Below are 16935 nucleotides of genomic sequence, written 5' to 3'. Positions count from 1 at the left end.
TTTAGCCAGGATGGTCTCGATCTCCTGACCTCGTGATCTGCTTGCCTCGGCCTCCCAAAGTGCTGGGATTACAGGTGTGAGCCACTGCACCTGGCCCCTTTTCCCAACTTTTTAATGACCGACATTTTAACTGGCATGAGATGGTATCTCATTGTTGTTTTGATTTGCATTTCTCTAATGACCAGTGATGATGAGCTTTTTTTCATATGTTTGTTGGCCGCATAAATGTCTTCTTTTGAGAAGTGTCTGTTCATATCCTTTGCCTACTTTTTGATGGGGTTGTTGGTTTCTTACTTGTAAATTTTTTTTCAGTTCTTTGTAGATTCTGGATATTAGCCCTTTGTCAGATAGATAGATAGATAGATAGAAAAAATTTTCTCCTATTCTGTAGGTTGCCTGCTCACTCTGATGATAGTTTCTTTTGCTGTGCAGAAGCTCATTAGTTTAATTAGATCCCATTTATCAATTTTGGCTTTTGTTGCCATTGCTTTTGGTGTTTTAGTCATGAAGTCTTTGCCCATTCCTGTGTCCTGAATGGTATTGCCTAGGTTTCCTTCTAGAGTTTTTATGGTTTTAGGTTTCACATTTAAGTCTTTAATCCATCTTGAATTAATTTTTGTATAAGGTCTAAGGAAGTGGTCCAGTTTCAGTTTTCTGCATATGGCTATCCGGTTTTCCCAACACCATTTATTAAATAGGGAATCCTTCCCCCATTGCTTATTTTTGTCAGGTTTGTCAAAGATCAGATGGTTCTAGATGTGTGGTGTTATTTCTGAGGCCCCGTTCTGTTCCATTAGTCTATATCTCTGTTTTGGTACCAGTACCATGCTGTTTTGGTTACTGTAGGCTTGTAGTATAGTTTGAAGTCAGGTAGCGTGATGCCTCCAGCTTTGTTCTTTTTGCTTAGGATTGTCTTGGCTATATGGGCTCTTTTTTGGTTCCATATGAAATTTAAAGTAGTTTATTTGAATTCTGTGAAGAAAGTCAATGATAACTTGATGGGGATAGCATTGAATCTATAAATTACCTTGGGCATTATGGCCATTTTCACAATATTGATTCTTCCTATCAATGAGCATGGAATGTCTTTCCATTTGTTTGTGTCCTCTCATTTCATTGAGCAGTGGTTTGTAGTTCTCCTTGAAGAGGTCCTTCGCATCCCTTATAAGTTGGATTCCTAGATATTTTATTCTCTTTGTAGCGATTGTGAATGTGAGTTCACTGATTATTTGGCTCTCTGTCTGTTATTGGTGTATAGGAATGCTTGTGATTTTTGCATGTTGATTTTGTATCCTGAGACTTTGCTGAAGTTGCTTATGAGCTTAAGGAGATTTTGGGCTGAGGCATTGGGGTTTTCTAAATATACAGTCATGTCATCTGCAAACAGACACGATTTTATTTCCTTTCTTCCTATTTGAATACCCTTTATTTCTTTCTCTTGCCTGATTTCCCTGGCTAGAACTTCCAATACTATGTTTAATAGGAGTGTTGAGAGAGGGCATTCTTGTGCCAGTTTTCAAAGGGAATGCTTCCAGGTTTTGCCCATTCAGTATGATATTGTTTGTTGCTTTGTCATAAATAGCTGTTAGTATTTTGAGACACATTCCATCAATACCTAGTTTATTGAGAGTTTTTAGCATGAAGGGTGTTGAATTTTATCAAAGGCCTTTTCTGTATCTATTGAGGTAATCATGTGCTTTTTGTCATTGGTTCAGTTTATGTGATGGATTACATTTATTGATTTGCATATGTTGAACCAGCCTTGCATCTCAGAGATGAAGCCAACTTGATCGTGGTGGATAAGCTTTTTGATGTGCTGCTGGATTTGGTTTGCCAGTATTTTATTGAGGATTTTCACATTGATGTTCATCAGGGATATTAGCCTGAAATTTTCTTTTTCGTATGTGTCTCTGCCAGGTTTTGGTAGCAGGGTGAGGCTGCCTTCATAAAATGAGTTAGGGAGAAGTCCCTCTTTTTCTATTGTTTGGGATAGTTTCAGAAGGACTGGTACCAGCTCCTCTTTGTGCCTCTGGTAGAATTCGGCTGTGAATCTGTCTGGTCGTGGGCTTTTTTTGGTTGATAGGCTATTAATTACTGCCTCAATTTTGGAACTTGTTATTGGTCTATTCAGGGATTCAACTTCTTCCTGATTTAGTCTTGAGAGGGTGTATGTGTCCAGGAATTTATCCATTTCTTCTAGATTTTTCTAGTTTATTTGTGTAGAGGTGTTTATAGTATTCTCTGATAGTAGTTTGTAGTTCTGTGGAATCAGTGGTGATATCCCCTTTAGCATTTTTTATTGTGTCTGTTTGATTCTTCTCTCTTTTCTTTATTAGTCTGGCTAGCAGTCTATGTATTTTGTTAATCTTTTCAAAAAACCAGCACCTGGATTCACTGATATTTTTGAAGGGTTTTTCATGTCTCTATCTCCTTCATTTATGCTCTGATCTTAGTTATTTCTTGTCTTCTGCTACCTTTTGAATCTGTTTCCTCTTGCTCTTGCTTCTCTAGTTCTTTAATTGTGATGTTAGTGTGTTGATTTTAGATCTTTCCCGCTTTCTCCTGTGGGCATTTAGTGCTATAAATTTTCCTCTAAACACTGCTTTAGCTGTGTCCCAGAGATTCTAGTTGTGTCTTTGTTCTCATTGGTTTCAAAGAACTTACTTCTGCCTTAATTTCATTATTTACCCAGTAGTCATTCAGGAGCAGGTTGTTCAGTTTCCATGTAGTTGTGTGATTTTGAGTGAGTTTCTTAATCCTGAGTTCTAATTTGATTGCACTGTGGTCTGAGAGACTGTTTGTGATGATTGCCATTATTTTGCATTTGCTGAGGCTTGTTTTACCTTCAATTATGTGGTCAATTTTAGAATAAATGCGATGTGGTTCTGAGAAGAATGTATATTCTGTTGATTTGGGGGTAGAGAGTTCTGTAGATGTCTATTACGTCTGCTTGGTCCAGAGCTGAGTTCAAGTTCTGAATATCCTTGTTAGTTTTCTGTCTTGTTGATTTGTCTAATATTGACAGTGGGGTGTTAAAGTCTCCTACTATTACTGTGTGGGAGTCCGAGTCTCTTTGTAGGTCTCTAAGAACTTGCTTTATTCTTTAAGAATGTTGAATATTGGCCCCCACTCTCTTCTGGCTTGTAGGGTTTCTGCAGAGAGATCTGCTGTTAGTCTGATGGTCTTCCCTTTGTGGGTAACCTGACCTTTCTCTGTGGCTGTCCTTAACATTTTTTCTTTCATTTCAACCTTGGTGAATCTGACAATTATGTGTCTTGGGGTTGCTCTTATTGAGGAGTGTCTTAGTGGTGGTCTCTGTATTTCCTGAATTTGAATGTTGGCCTATCTTGCTAGGTTGGAAAAGTTCTCCTGGATAATATCCTGAAGACTGTTTTCCAGCTTGGTTCTATTCTCCCCGTCACTTTCAGGTACACCAGTCAAATGTAGGTTTGGTCTTTGCACATAGTCCCATATTTCTTGGAAGCTTTGTTCGTTGTCATTCTTTTTTCTCTAATCTTGTCTTCATGCTTTATTTCACTAAGTTGATCTTCAAGCTCTGATATCCTTTCTTCCACTTGATCGATTTGGCTGTTGATACTTGTATATGCTTCACAAAGTTCTCATGCTATGTTTTTCCACTCCATCAGGTCATTTACATTCTTCTCTAAACTGGTTATTCTAGTTAGCATTTCCTCTAACCTTTTTTCAACATTCTTAGGTTTATTGCATTGGGTTAGAACATGCTCCTTTAGCTCAGAGGAGTTTGTTATTACCCACCTTCTGAAGCCTGTTTCTGTCAATTCTATAAACTCATTCTCTATCCAGTTTTGTTCCTTTGATAGCAAGGAGTTGTGATCCTTTGGAGGAGAAGAGGCATTCTGGTTTTTGGAATTTTAGCCTTTCTGCGCTGGTTTTCCCCTAATCTTTGTGGATTTATCTACCTTGAGTCTTTGATGTTGGTGACCTTCGGATGGGGTTTCTGTGTGGACGTCCTTTTTGTTGATGTTCATGCTGTTCCTTTCTGTATGTTAGTTTTCCTTTTAACAGTCAGGCCCCTTTGCTGCAGGTCTGCTGGAGTTTGTTGGAGGTCCACTACAGACCCTGTTTCCCTGGGTATCACTAGCGGAGGCTGCAGAACAGCAAAGATTGCTGCCTGTTCCTTACTCTGGAAGCTTTGTCCCAGAGGGGCACACGCCAGATGCCAGCCAGAGCTCTTCTGTGTGAGGTGTCTGTCGACCCCTGCTGGGAGGTGTCTCCCAGTCAGGAGGCATGGGGGTCAGGGCCCCACTTGAGAAGGCAGTCTGTCTCTTAGCAGAGTTTGAGTGCTTTGCTGGGAGATCCACTGCTCTCTTCAGAGCCGGCATGTAAGTTTGCTGAAGCTGCACCCACAGCTGCCCCTTCCCCCAGGTGCTCTGTCCTAGGGAGATGGGAGTTTTATCTATAAGCCCCTGACTGGGGCTGCTACCTTTCTTTCAGAGATGGCCTGTCCAAAGTGGAGGAGTCTAGAGAGGCAGTCTGGCTACAGTGGCTTTGCTGAGCTGCAGTGGGCTCCGCCCAATTTGAACTTCCAGGCGGCTTTGTTTACACTGTGAGGGAAAAGCAGCCTATTCAAGCCTCAGCAATGGTGATTCCCGCCCCCTGCCCCCCACCCCACCAAGCTTGAGCATCCCAGGTTGACTTCAGACTGTTGTGCTGGCAGTAAGAATTTCAAGCCAATGGATCTTAGCTTGCTGGGCTCCATGGGAGTGGGATCCGCTGAGCAAGACTGGTTTCAGCCCCCTTCCCAAGGGAGTGAAAGGTTCTGTCTCGCTGGCATTCCAGGTGCCACTGGGGTATGAAAAAAAGCTCCTTCAGCTAGCTTGATGTTTGCCCAAATGGTTGCCCAGTTTTGTGCTTGAAACCCTGGGCCCTGTTGGTGTAGGCACCCGAGGGAATCTCCTGGTCTGCTGGTTGCAAAGACCATGGGAAAAGTGTAGTATCTGGGCTGGAGTGCACCGTTCCTCATGGCACAGTCCCTCAGGGCTTCCCTTGGCTATGGGTGGGAGTTCCCTGATCTCTTGTGCTTCCGGGGTGAGGCAAAGCCCCACTCTGCTTCAGCTCGCCCTCCATTGGTTGCACCTACTGTCTAACCAGTCCCAATGAGATGAGCCGGGTACCTCAGTTGGAAATGCGGAAATCACTGGCCTTCTGCATTGATATTGCCTGGAGCTGCACGTTGGAGCTGTTCATATTCAGCCATCTTGCCAGCCACCCGTGTAAAGAAGTTTTATCCCCGGTCCGTTAGAGAGTACGTTACTAGCTGGGTGTGGTGGCTCACGTCTGTAATCCCGGCACTTAGGGAGCCCGAGGCAGGCAGATTACTTGAGGTTAGGAGTTCAAGACCAGCCTGGCCAACATGGTAGAACCCCGTCTCTACTAAAAATATCAAAATTAGCCAGGCGTGGTGGTGGGCATCTGTAATCCCAACTGCTCAGGAGGCTGAGGCAGGAGAATCGCTTGAACTCTGGAGGCGGAGGTTGCAGTGAGCCAAGATTGCGCCACTGCACTCCAGCCTGGACGACAGAGTGAGACTCTGTCTCAAAAAAAAAAAAAAAAAGAAAGTGAGTTAATGTCCCATTACTCCTGAACACTTTAGTGCTCACTTTAGTGTTTTGTAGTATTCTTTTCCTAGTCTGTTGGTGAGTTTTTTTGTTTCTTTAATTGTCTTTTGGAGGGCAAAAGTTTAATTTTGATACAATTGACTTTAGCAATATTTTCTCTAGATATTGAGCTTTTTGTATCACATCTCTGCAATTTTTGCCTAATTTAAGGTCAAGAAGATTTTTCCCTATGTTTTTATTCTAGAAATTTTTTAGAGTTAGGTTTTATACTTAGGTCTCTCATCCATTTAATTTTTCTATATGGTGCATGTGATGAGGTCCTCTTTCTAGTTTTACATCTGCACTTACAGTTATTTCTGTTTTGTTTGTTAAAGACTATTCTTTTACTATTGAGTTGACTATATATGTGTAAGTCTATTTCAGACTATTCTTTTCCAGTGATTCGTGTCTATCATTTCCATCTGTTTCTGTTCTTTTGTTGATATCATACTGTCTTAATTATACTGTAGCTTCATGTCTTGAAATCCAGAAAGGTTAGTCCTCCAACTTTTTGTATTTCCAAAATGTTTTTGACTGATTCCTTTGCCTTTTAGAATCAACTTATCAATTTCCACAAAAATCTGGCTGAGATTTGGATAGAAATTGTATCATGAATTTGGGAGAATTAACATTTTAGCAGCATTGAGTCTTTCAGTTCATTAACATGGTATATCTCTCCATTTGCTTAGGTCTTTTTAAGTTTTTAAAAATTGGTTATTTGTAGCTTAAGCATCTGTTTGCTAATATATGTTGTTAAATTTGTACATAGTGTATGGGCTGAATTGTGTCCCTCAAAATTTATATATTGAACCCTAACTCTGCTGTTTCACATTGTGACTGTATTTACAGATAGGTTCTTTACAGCAGTGATTAAGTTAAAATCAGACCACTAGGGTGGGCGCTAGTCCAGTTTGACTGGTGTCTTTATAAGAAAAGGAAATTTGATCTCACAAAGAGACACCAGAGATGCATGCACACTGAGAAAAGCCCATGTGAGGACACAGAAAGGAGGTCATCTGCAAGTTAACGATAGAGGTGGCCTCCAGAACTGTGAGAACGTAGATTTCTGTTGTTAAAGTCACCCAGTCTATGGTATTTTGTTATGGCAGCTCTAGCAATCTCGTATAGGTTTTGGTACCAAGCAGTGAGTTGTTGCTTAACAAGCACTTAGAAATGTGGAATTGGCTTTAGAACTGGGTAATGGGCAGAGACTGGAAGAATTTTGAGGCACATGTTAGAAAAAATCCTAGATTCTATCGTTTAATAAATTGTTGATATAAAATATGGATGTTCAAGCTGTTTCTGTTGAGACCTCAAGTGGAAATGAGGAACATGTTATTTGACGTTGAAGGGAATGTGGTCCTTGTTATAAAGTGACAAAGATCTTGGTTAAATTATGTTCTAGTGATGAAGTTGGATATTTAGCTGTGGAGATCTCTAAGTAAAATGTTGAAGGCATAGTCTTATTTCTCCTTGCAGCTGGTCAAATCACTTGAGGCCAGGAGTTCAAGACCAGCCTGGCCAACATGATGAAATCCCGTCTCTACTAAAAATATAAAAATTAGCTGGGTGTGGTGGTGCACACCTGTAGTCCCAGCTACTCAGAAGGCTGTGGCACAAGAATCACTTGAACCTGGGAGGCAGAGGTTGCAGTGAGCCAAGATTGTGCCACTACACTCCAGCCTGGGTGACAGAAGGAGAATCTGTCTCAATAATAATAATAATAATTGTACAATATATGGTTAATATGTATTTGATTTATTACAAAGATGCCAGCCTAGCTAAGTGGGGGAAGGATCGCCTTTTCAACATACGGTGCTGAAACAACCGGATTTCCATGTGGAAAGTAAATTGATTTCAACCCTTATATGCGGAATGTAACTTGAAATGAAGCATAGACCTAAATATAAAGTCCACAAGTGTAATTTCTGGAACAAAAAATGTAGGATAAAATGTTTGAATCCTTGCAGTAGGTAAAGATAGCTTAGGATATAAAAAGCGCAAATATAACAGGAGGAAAAAATAAATAAATTGGACTTTATAAAAATTAAATTTTTCTGCTATTTGAAAGACATTGTAAAAAAAGGTGAAAAGGCAAACCATCTAACCATCCGCTTGGGAAAAATAGTTGCAAAAATATTTTTACAAGTCCAGACTTGTATCTAGAATATATGAGAAGACTAACAGCTCAATAATAAATGACTAAACAGATAACATGAAAAGGTGTTCGACTTTTTTACTCACCAGAAAAATGCAAATCAAAGCCACATAGAAATACTACTACACAATGGTTAGAATGACTAAAAATAAGAAGAATGGCAATACCATGTCAAGGTATTGCCATGACAAGGATTTAAAACTCTCATACGTTACTTGTGAAACTTGAAAATAGCATAACGCTTTGTAATTTAGTTTGGTAGTTTTTAAAAATAAGGTTAAGTATATACTTACCATATGACTTGGGAATTCTACTCCTAGGTTTTTACCCAAGAGAAATGAAGTCATATGTCCACCAAAAGACTTGAACTAGAATACTTACAGTAGGGTTATTCATAATAGTAAAAAGTTGCATAAAACCCAATTGTCTATCCAGAAGTGAATGGATAAGGAAAAATAGTATATTCATACAGTAGAATACTACTCAGGAAAAAAAAAATACTAATAACATGTAGCAGTGATGGGCAGTGATTGAGTGTGGGGGGAGCTTCCCTCAAAACTCCAGGGTATTTTAGGGAATAGAACGCAGGATTACTTGGCAATTCATGTAAGAACTTAAAACTTGTATTCTAAAACCTAACAACTACATTATAAAAGAGGAAAATAATAGCCCAGTTTCACTAATAAATGTAAGATACAAAAATTTCAAAACATTAAAAGTTGAAATTAAGATAACATAGTTGTTACTTTTGGGAGGATGCCTAATGATTGCAAGGAGCTTAAGGGAGGCTTATGAGTTGCTTGTAATGTTTCGTACTGGACCTGGGTGGTTGGTAGGTTGAGCGTGTTTACTTTCTGAAAATGTATTGAACTTTACAGTTTATGTACGTTGTGTAGTAGATTATAATGTACTTTAAAAAAATGCTGCTGCTGATTTCCAAAATGAGCAGAATTTCACAGAAGGGCAAACACAAATAACCAAGGAAGCTATTTGTGTTTGATATGATATGTAACCATTATGCATTTGTGAAATTGTAATTAAAACTAGGATGACATGGCCAATGAGACTGATATAATTTGAAATCTTTGAACACCCTAAGCATTGTGAGGATATGGAGATATAGAAACTGTGCTGCTGGTGTTAGTGTAATATCTTATCACCACTTATGAAAATGGTTTGATAGTGCTCAATAAGGTGAACATATATAAGTTTACTCTTTGGAAAAGTTTCATCCAAAAGCACCTGTGGGCGTATCAAGGATGTTTGTAGTAGTGCCACAAGCAAAAGCAAAAATCTATAAGCAACACAAATACTCACCAACAGTATAGTGGACAAATAAGTAGTGGTTTATTCATCAGTGCAATACAATGTCACAGTAAAATTCAGTAAACTATCAGTGTGGTTAAAATTTAAACATTGTTTTGTAAAAGAAGGAAGTCACAGGAAAATGTATGTCATATATGCTACAGTTTGGAAAGAGGCAGGGGTAAACGATGCATTATTTAGATAATCATTCATAGGTGCTGTAGTACAAACAACTAAATAAAAATAAAAGCAAGATCATGATAAGAGGTAGGGAACGTGACAAGGAGGAGTGAGATCCGGGAGGAACACATAAGAAGATGCTTCTAGGTCAAGATACGGTAATGTTTTATTGCTTGGCTGGGTTGGAAAATTCAGATGTGTCTTCTATTGTTATTTTTTTAAACTGCAAAATTTGTTTTTATATATGCTCTATTTCTCCAAACTGTAAAAAAGTAAATTTCCTGAAATACCTTTCAGAGATTAAAAATAAAAGTAAGTTCCCCAATTCTAGAGGCTTTAAGTATTGTGACTTGTGTGTTCCTCACAGATGTCCTGATTTAATACTCTGTTGAGTTAAAATATAAGATGTCTTTCTACTCAAAGCCTGTCATCAAGGACATTATTACAGCAGTTCTACAATTTTTATTTAGCCTCAAAATTATAAAACTACTTCTTTAAAATCTGTGTTTTATAATGTATTTTTCTAATTTAGACCTGATAATCTTCTCAGTTAATTCAAATTGGATAGCTTTTTGTCAAAACTGTTGTAGAACTTTGAATAAACATCTTTTGAATAAGCGGTGAATAAACATTTTTGTGCTAATCAACAGTGAATTACTTTTCTTTCAGATTCAAACATCTACTTCTTTGGGAACATCACAGATTTCACAGAAAATAATTCCTCTCTTGGAACTTCCATCTGTTTCTGAAGATGGTAAAATGAAACTGCTTAAGGATATTTTTCTTATTTTATTAAAATAATTTCTGTTTTGAGGCATATTTTTCTCAAAGGACCACACAGAGGAAGGAAAATATCTTTTCCTTTTAAAGTCTAGGTTCTTGGTTGAGGCTCTATGAATGAAAGACAGATTAACGTGAGAAAACAGGCAGATTTACTAGCATTCATGGGTACATGCAAGAAGCTCAGGAATGAGTAACTCAAGGTGGTGATTAAAATTTGGGTTTATATACCAGTTTGGGCTTAAACAAAGGAAAAGAAGTTTTGGGCTTCAGGGATAGGGGTTGCTGGGGAGGCAAGGTATATGGGAAGGCGACCAGAAAAAGTGTGGTACACAAAGGTAAAGTTTGTATCGCAGATTTGTCAGTGTTTTCTCCGTTGATAGGAATGTCTTGTAAGAGTCATCTTCCCCAGTACAGAAAGGAAGATACCTTTACAAGGTAGATTTCTCTTATAAATGTTAGTTTCCCTTACAAAAGGGAAACTTAGGATCTGTCTTCAGAGCTTTTCCTGTGTCTGCTGTTTCTTAAAATAATTGACTCAGTATAATCCTTATGCCAAAAAGACATGTTTTCGAGTGGCATATTTTGGTCTTCTATAGTCATATAAGAAATTTTAGGCAATAGCAGATATTTGTATATTTTCAGGAAATTTTAACTAAAATTTATTTTAAATAGCACAATTCCTTAAAGTTGCTTTTGCAATGGAATTTTTTTGGTATAAAGTTGAACTGAAAACGACAAGGACCAGCCGGGCTCAGTGGCTCATGCCTGTAATCCCAGCACTTTGGGAGGCCGAGGCGGGCGGATCACGAGGTCAAGAGATCGAGACCATTCTGGCCAACATGGTGAAACCCCGTCTCTACTAAAAGTACAAAAATTAGCTGGGAGTGGTGCTGCACACCTGTAGTCCCAGCGACTTGGGAAGCTGAGGCAGGAGAATCGCTTGAACTCAGGAGGCGGAGGTTGCAGTGAGCAGAGATCACGCCACTGCGCTCCAGCCTGGTGACAGAGCGAAAGTCCGAATCAAAAAAAATGACAGGGACCACTAATAAGTTAATTATCTTTATTTGGCTGTGAGTTAAAAAACTCCACAAAACTTCATAGATGTCTTAATTTCTAGTGTGTTTTTTAGCTATTTGGAAAATTTTGCTATAGTATATGTAAAACATTTTTTAAAATATAATTATTATTAAAGGAAAATCATCAATAATTATCTACATTTACATATAAAAACTTATAACTATTCTGATACCAAATATCTGCTTTTAGTGACCATATTAGAAAAGGTGTATGTCTATATTTTTAAGACTTTAAAAATTGATAAATGTTAAATAACAGAAACTGCCATGTCGATTCTTGGTTTCTTAGAGAACAATTTTTCTTCATTTATAGTCACCAGAGAGAAGTTGTTTGTGAGATCATCTACTTTAACTTCAGTCTTAGTTTATTAGGGATATACTTCTGATTGTTTCATTTAAACCTAAGTTATCTAATGCTTTTTCAGTCCTTTTTAATATCAGTATATGTGTGTGTATATCAGTGTATATGTACATATACCTATATTTGTGTATATATACGTATACAAAGTAGTGCTTGATCTCAGTTTACTTCATTCAAACTCTGCTGCTAATATTGCAGAGTTTATACCCAAGTCCTGTTACACTATCCAGGTAGAGTGAGCATATTAACACATTACTTTAAGTATTCATGGTGTGTATAATCATCGGCATTGGCATTTCCTGTAAAATTTAAGCGATTTTAAAATAGACTATTTCAAAAGATGGGCTTCTTAAACTAAAGATTACATCTTATAATGTTCCATGCTTCTTTATCACCAAGAATGTTGTTTAAAAGTACAGTAGTATCCCTTTGTTTAAAATTGACAGTAAAAAAGTACCGTAATGTCTATATTATTTTCTATTTATTTCGGTTTTCTTGTTTATATTTGATATTTTAAAGAGAGCCTTAGTGTTTTAGTGTTCATATTTATTTCAGAAAAATATTGAAATACTGTTAAATTGATCATTTTAATTATTGACTTAAATAATGTTCTGTGAAATTTAGATTCAGAGGAGGAATTTTTTGATGCACCATGTAGTCCCTTGGAAGAACCTCTTCAGTTTCCAACTGGAGTTAAAAGTATTCGAACCAGAAAGTTACAAAAGCAGGATTGTTCAGTAAATATGACTACATTTAAAATACGATTTGAAGTACCAAAGGTAGGTACTATGGTAAAATTAACATGGCTTAATTTGTTTGCTGTTTCTGCTGTTTACAGCTTACGATATAGTCTCATTGTTAATAAGCACTATCTTTTTCATCCCACTATCTTTTTCACCCTAATTAAAGTAAATCCAGACTTGCCGTGTGATTCCTCGTCACTCCCCCCCCTTTTTTTTAATAGGATTAACTTCCTTAATCAAGAGTGAGGGGTTTAAATGTATTCAATACATGTTTTTGTGAAAATGATTATTTATGTTGTGTGTGTATTGTTTGTCTGTGTGGGTATAAAATCTCTCCTAAATTTTAAATAATAATATATCAATTGTGTGTATACCTCATATATTCACATGTAACCACTATGCACATAAACATGTTTTTGTTTTATGTAGTGGTAGTTTCTTTTTTCTTTCTTCTCCAGGTTTTGATCGAGTTTTATCACCTTGTTGGAGATTGTGAGCTATCTGTGGTAGAAATTCATGTTTTAGGATTGGGCACAGAAATTGAGATTAGAACATACGATTTGAAAGCAAATGCCTTTTTGAAAGAGTTCTGCTTAAAATGCCCAGAATACTTGGGTAAGAATCTCTATTTTTTAAAATAAATAAATTAATTTCATTGTTTGACTACCTCCTAGAGAGTTTTTAATTCTTTAGGCTCTGAATCAGTACATTTGCCAAAATATTCTCAGAGAACCATTCCTTTTTGAGTTAATCTTTAGCTTTTATAGTTGGTAATGTGGGGGGTCACACCGGAGAGAAAATGAAGATAATTTTATTCATTATGGAAAATCAGATGGTAATGGTTGAATTTTAAATCTACTTAACTGAGTATTGGAACACTGAATTAGTTTTCTATTGTTGCTGTAACAATTTACCACAAACTTAGTGCTTAAAAACAACACAAATTTATTATCTTAAAGTTCTGTATGGCAGAAGTCTGACACAAGTCTCACTGGGCAAAACTCAAGGTGTCAGTAGGACTTCCTTTTAGGAGGCTCTAGAGGAGGGTCCACTTCATTGTTCAGTCAGGTGTTGGCAAAATTCATTTACACATGGTTTAAGTCTATGTTTCCTTGTTGCCTGTTAGCGGATGGCTGCCCTTAGGCCTCTGTTGCTTTTTGCACATAGCTGCTAACCACAAGGCATCAGATCCTCCTCATGTTGCCATATCTCTAACCTCCTCTTCTGCCTTTTGCTTACACTCTTAAAACTCCAGTGATTAGATTGGACACACCTCGATAATCCAGGATAATATACCTTTAACCTTACCCTTAATCACGTCTTCTAAGTCCCTTTTGCCGTATGAGTTAACATATTCTCAGATTCTGGGGGATTAGAGTGTAGGTATCTTTGTTGGGAGCAGAGAGCAGTATTCTGCTTACTGCAAACCTTTTGTGTTCGTAATGGATATATGATCCCTAAGAAACTACTCTGTTTCCTGTGTTAGGTAATTAGGTGGGTTGTGTTTATATTTCTTCATTTACATTTTTTGGATTTTTCCTTGAAAGATAATTGTGAATAGTAGAGGCAATTATTTGGACACCAGTTTCATTTCATTAAACTGCTTTGTAGCATAATAATATTATGTATGAGCAGAGGTGGAATTAAAATTTTTTAAATAGACTTTATTTTTTACAGCAGTTTTAGATTCATGGGACAGTTGAGCAGAAGGTACAGAGATTTCCCATATACTCCTTGTACCCACACCTGCATAGCCTTTTTCATTATCAACGCCCTCCACCAGAGTGGTACATTTGTTACAATTGATAAACCTACACTGACATATTGTAATTACCAAGAGTCCACAATTTACATTAAGGTTCACTGTTGCTGTTATACCTTCTGTTTGGACATGTATAATGACATGCATCTACCATTACCTTCACATGTGGAGTAGTTTCACTGCCCTAAAAATCCTCTGTGCTCCACCTATTTGTCCCTCCCTCCCACTTAACCCCTGGCAACTGCTGATCCTTTTAGTGTCTCCATAGTTTTACCAGCATGTCACATAATTGGAATCATACATATCCTTTTCAGATTGGCTTCTTTCACTTAGTAATATATACTGAAGTTACCTCCATGTCTTTTCATAAGTGGGCAGCCCATTTCTTTTTTAGCAATGAATGATATTCTCTTGTCTGGATGCACTACAGTTTATCCATTCATGTACTGAAGGATATCTTGGTTGCTTCCACGGTTTGGCAATTGTTAATAAAGCTGCTGTGAACATTTGAATGCAAGTTTTTGTGTAGACATAAATTTTCAGTTTCACTGGGTAAATACCAAGGAACATGATTGCTAAATCATCAAGAAACAGTTTACTCTAGTAATTGGAAAGAAAAGTAAACCAACGTGACAGTGTTCCCTAGTAACCCAGGAACTTTATAGCAGTTACTAAGTTTTGTTTTTTTGTTTGTTTGTTTTAATTTATTTTTTTTGAGACGGAGTCTCGCTCGGTTGCCCAGGCTGGAGTGCAGTGGCATGATCTCGGCTCACTGCAAGCTCCACCTCCTGGGTTCACGCCATTCTCCTGCCTCAGCCTCCCGAGTAGCTGGAACTACAGGCGCCCGCCACCACGCCCAGCTAATTTTTTTTTTTTTTTTTTGTATTTTTAGTAGAGACAGGGTTTCACCATGGTCTCGATCTCCTGACCGCATGATCCGCCTGCCTTGGCCTCCCAAAGTGCTGGGATTGTAGGCGTGAGCCTCCACGCCCGGCTGCAGTTACTAAGTTTTATGTTTATTCTTATGTTTGTTTTGCCAAGAACAAAGGATTAAAAAACCCTTGCAAACAGAAAAAAGATTATACAATTATTATTGCGCTTATTTCTGTAATATTTTTGTTTCTGTTTTCTCAGAGGGAGTGAATAGCAGTTTCTTGCACAAAGTAAATGATCAGTAAATGGTTGTTCAATGAATGAATAAATGTATAAACAAAGTGGGAACTTTTTTAAGGCTTCAAGTGTGGCTAGCACTTGCAGTAGAAAACAGGTTTATGTGCTAAGCATTAGGTTTGGAGGACTCTGTGCAATTTATGGCATTTTTTTCTCAGGAATCGTATGATTAGTTTGTAGTCCTTTCTTCCAGTCTTTAGATACTAATTTTCTAGCAACCATAAGTCATTTGGTTATGAGAGTTTTAAAAGCTTTCTATAAATTCTCTTCTACACTGGTTTTCTTAGTATAGCACATTTTGAGCAGAAGCAGTAATATTAAAATGGGAGAGTTCCTTTATTCCCCTCAGAGGACATGCCACAGGGGTATGCATTTCCCTAGGCGGGGCATGCAGACGGGCAGGTGCAGAGGCTGTGGGGAGTGCTTTTGGGCTCTGGCCCCAGGGCAGCATCTAGGCGTAGGTGTCTACAACTCCTGAAGCCCAAGGGGCATGTGTTACAGTATGCTCTTTCAACTTTGCCGTCTGCAGATGGCTTTTGTTAATCAGCTCAATAGACCACCTTCCTTATCGCAAGGGCAGGGGGCCAGTGTGACGGCCTGAGTTCTTGCCCAGTGTACCAGAAGAATCGGATCACATGTGGGCTGGAAGGATGAGTGCAAGGTTTTATTGAGTAGTGGAGGTGGCTCTCAGCAAGATGGTTGGAGAGCCGGAAGTGGGGGATGGAGTGGGAAGGTGGTCTTCCCCTGAGGTTGGGCCGCGCAGCAGATGGACTCTTCACTGACAGCCCCTAGTTGAACTCCCCCAGCGTCTGGACGTCCACGTCCTTCCTCTTCTCTCTTTTTCTGCCATGCTGCCCCGCCACTCTCTGCCACTCTGTTCTTCTGCTCTTCTCAAGGCTCAGCTGCTTGTATCTGTGCCCACTAAGGCCTTGGGCTTATATGGGTACAGGATGGTGGGTATGGTGGGCCAAAAGGCAACTTTTCAGGTGCAAAAACAGAAATGCTTGTTCTCACTTAGGGCCTCCAGTTTTTAGGCTTGAGGGTGGGGCCTTTGCTGGAGAAATGCCCTCTTCTACCCAGTATTTCCCTGTCTCCTGTCCATATCAGTATAACTAATAAAGACTGATTACATGGTAATAGGGTTTATTTTAATCTAAACTAATATACAGAAAACTTAATGTTTCGTCTCATTCCCGGTCTGTCTTCTGAACAGCTGGGTTTTCAAGGACTCTGATGATTTCCTTTTTAGTTACTTCAGTGATCCAGGGCCAGAATTCTCTTCCTGCCCTTTCATTGTTCCTAAAAACCATTCTGATTTCTCTTTAATTGATTCCTGTTTTTTCTTACCTTACCTCCTATCTAGGTTTAGAAGGGTATGAGACTTGTGTTGTGGCACATGGGGAGGTAAGGGAATTGTGAGGAGAAATTACATTTTTAGAGTTTAAAGAGCAAAGAAGTAACTTGACTGGGGTAAGGTAGAATCCAAGGTCCAGAACTCATATAGGAAAGCCTTCTTTTGCAATTACATAATTAATAAGATTGCTTGCATTTATTTTCAGTTACCTTTCCTATGAAAAGATAATTTTTAAAAAATTATTTTTAGATGAAAACAAGAAACCAGTTTATTTGGTTACAACCCTGGATAACACAATGGAAGACCTGTTAACGCTAGAATATGTAAAGGTAAGCAGTTTCATTTATATCTGCTTAATATGGTAAGTATGCTGCTGAAATGTTATAATCAAGTTTTGTAAGTTT

General features: G+C 38.2%; 1 protein-coding gene across 5 annotated transcripts in view; it reads left to right on the top strand.

Moving 5' to 3' along the window:
• VPS13A (vacuolar protein sorting 13 homolog A) overlaps positions 1–16935 on the top strand; it is a 264964-nt gene that overhangs the window by 102238 nt on the left and 145791 nt on the right. For all 5 annotated transcript variants that reach the window (XM_055272202.2, XM_055272201.2, XM_063636975.1 and 2 more), the window contains exons 24-27: positions 9952–10036; positions 12127–12281; positions 12704–12860; positions 16781–16860. In XM_055272202.2, the coding sequence (XP_055128177.1) occupies positions 9952–10036; positions 12127–12281; positions 12704–12860; positions 16781–16860 (477 nt within the window). The remainder of the gene's footprint in view (positions 1–9951; positions 10037–12126; positions 12282–12703; positions 12861–16780; positions 16861–16935) is intronic.

Source organism: Symphalangus syndactylus, chromosome 3 (assembly GCF_028878055.3).
Source record: "Symphalangus syndactylus isolate Jambi chromosome 3, NHGRI_mSymSyn1-v2.1_pri, whole genome shotgun sequence".
In the NCBI taxonomy this organism is placed as follows: Eukaryota; Metazoa; Chordata; class Mammalia; order Primates; family Hylobatidae; genus Symphalangus; species Symphalangus syndactylus.
This window is presented reverse-complemented; position numbering and strand designations above follow the sequence as displayed.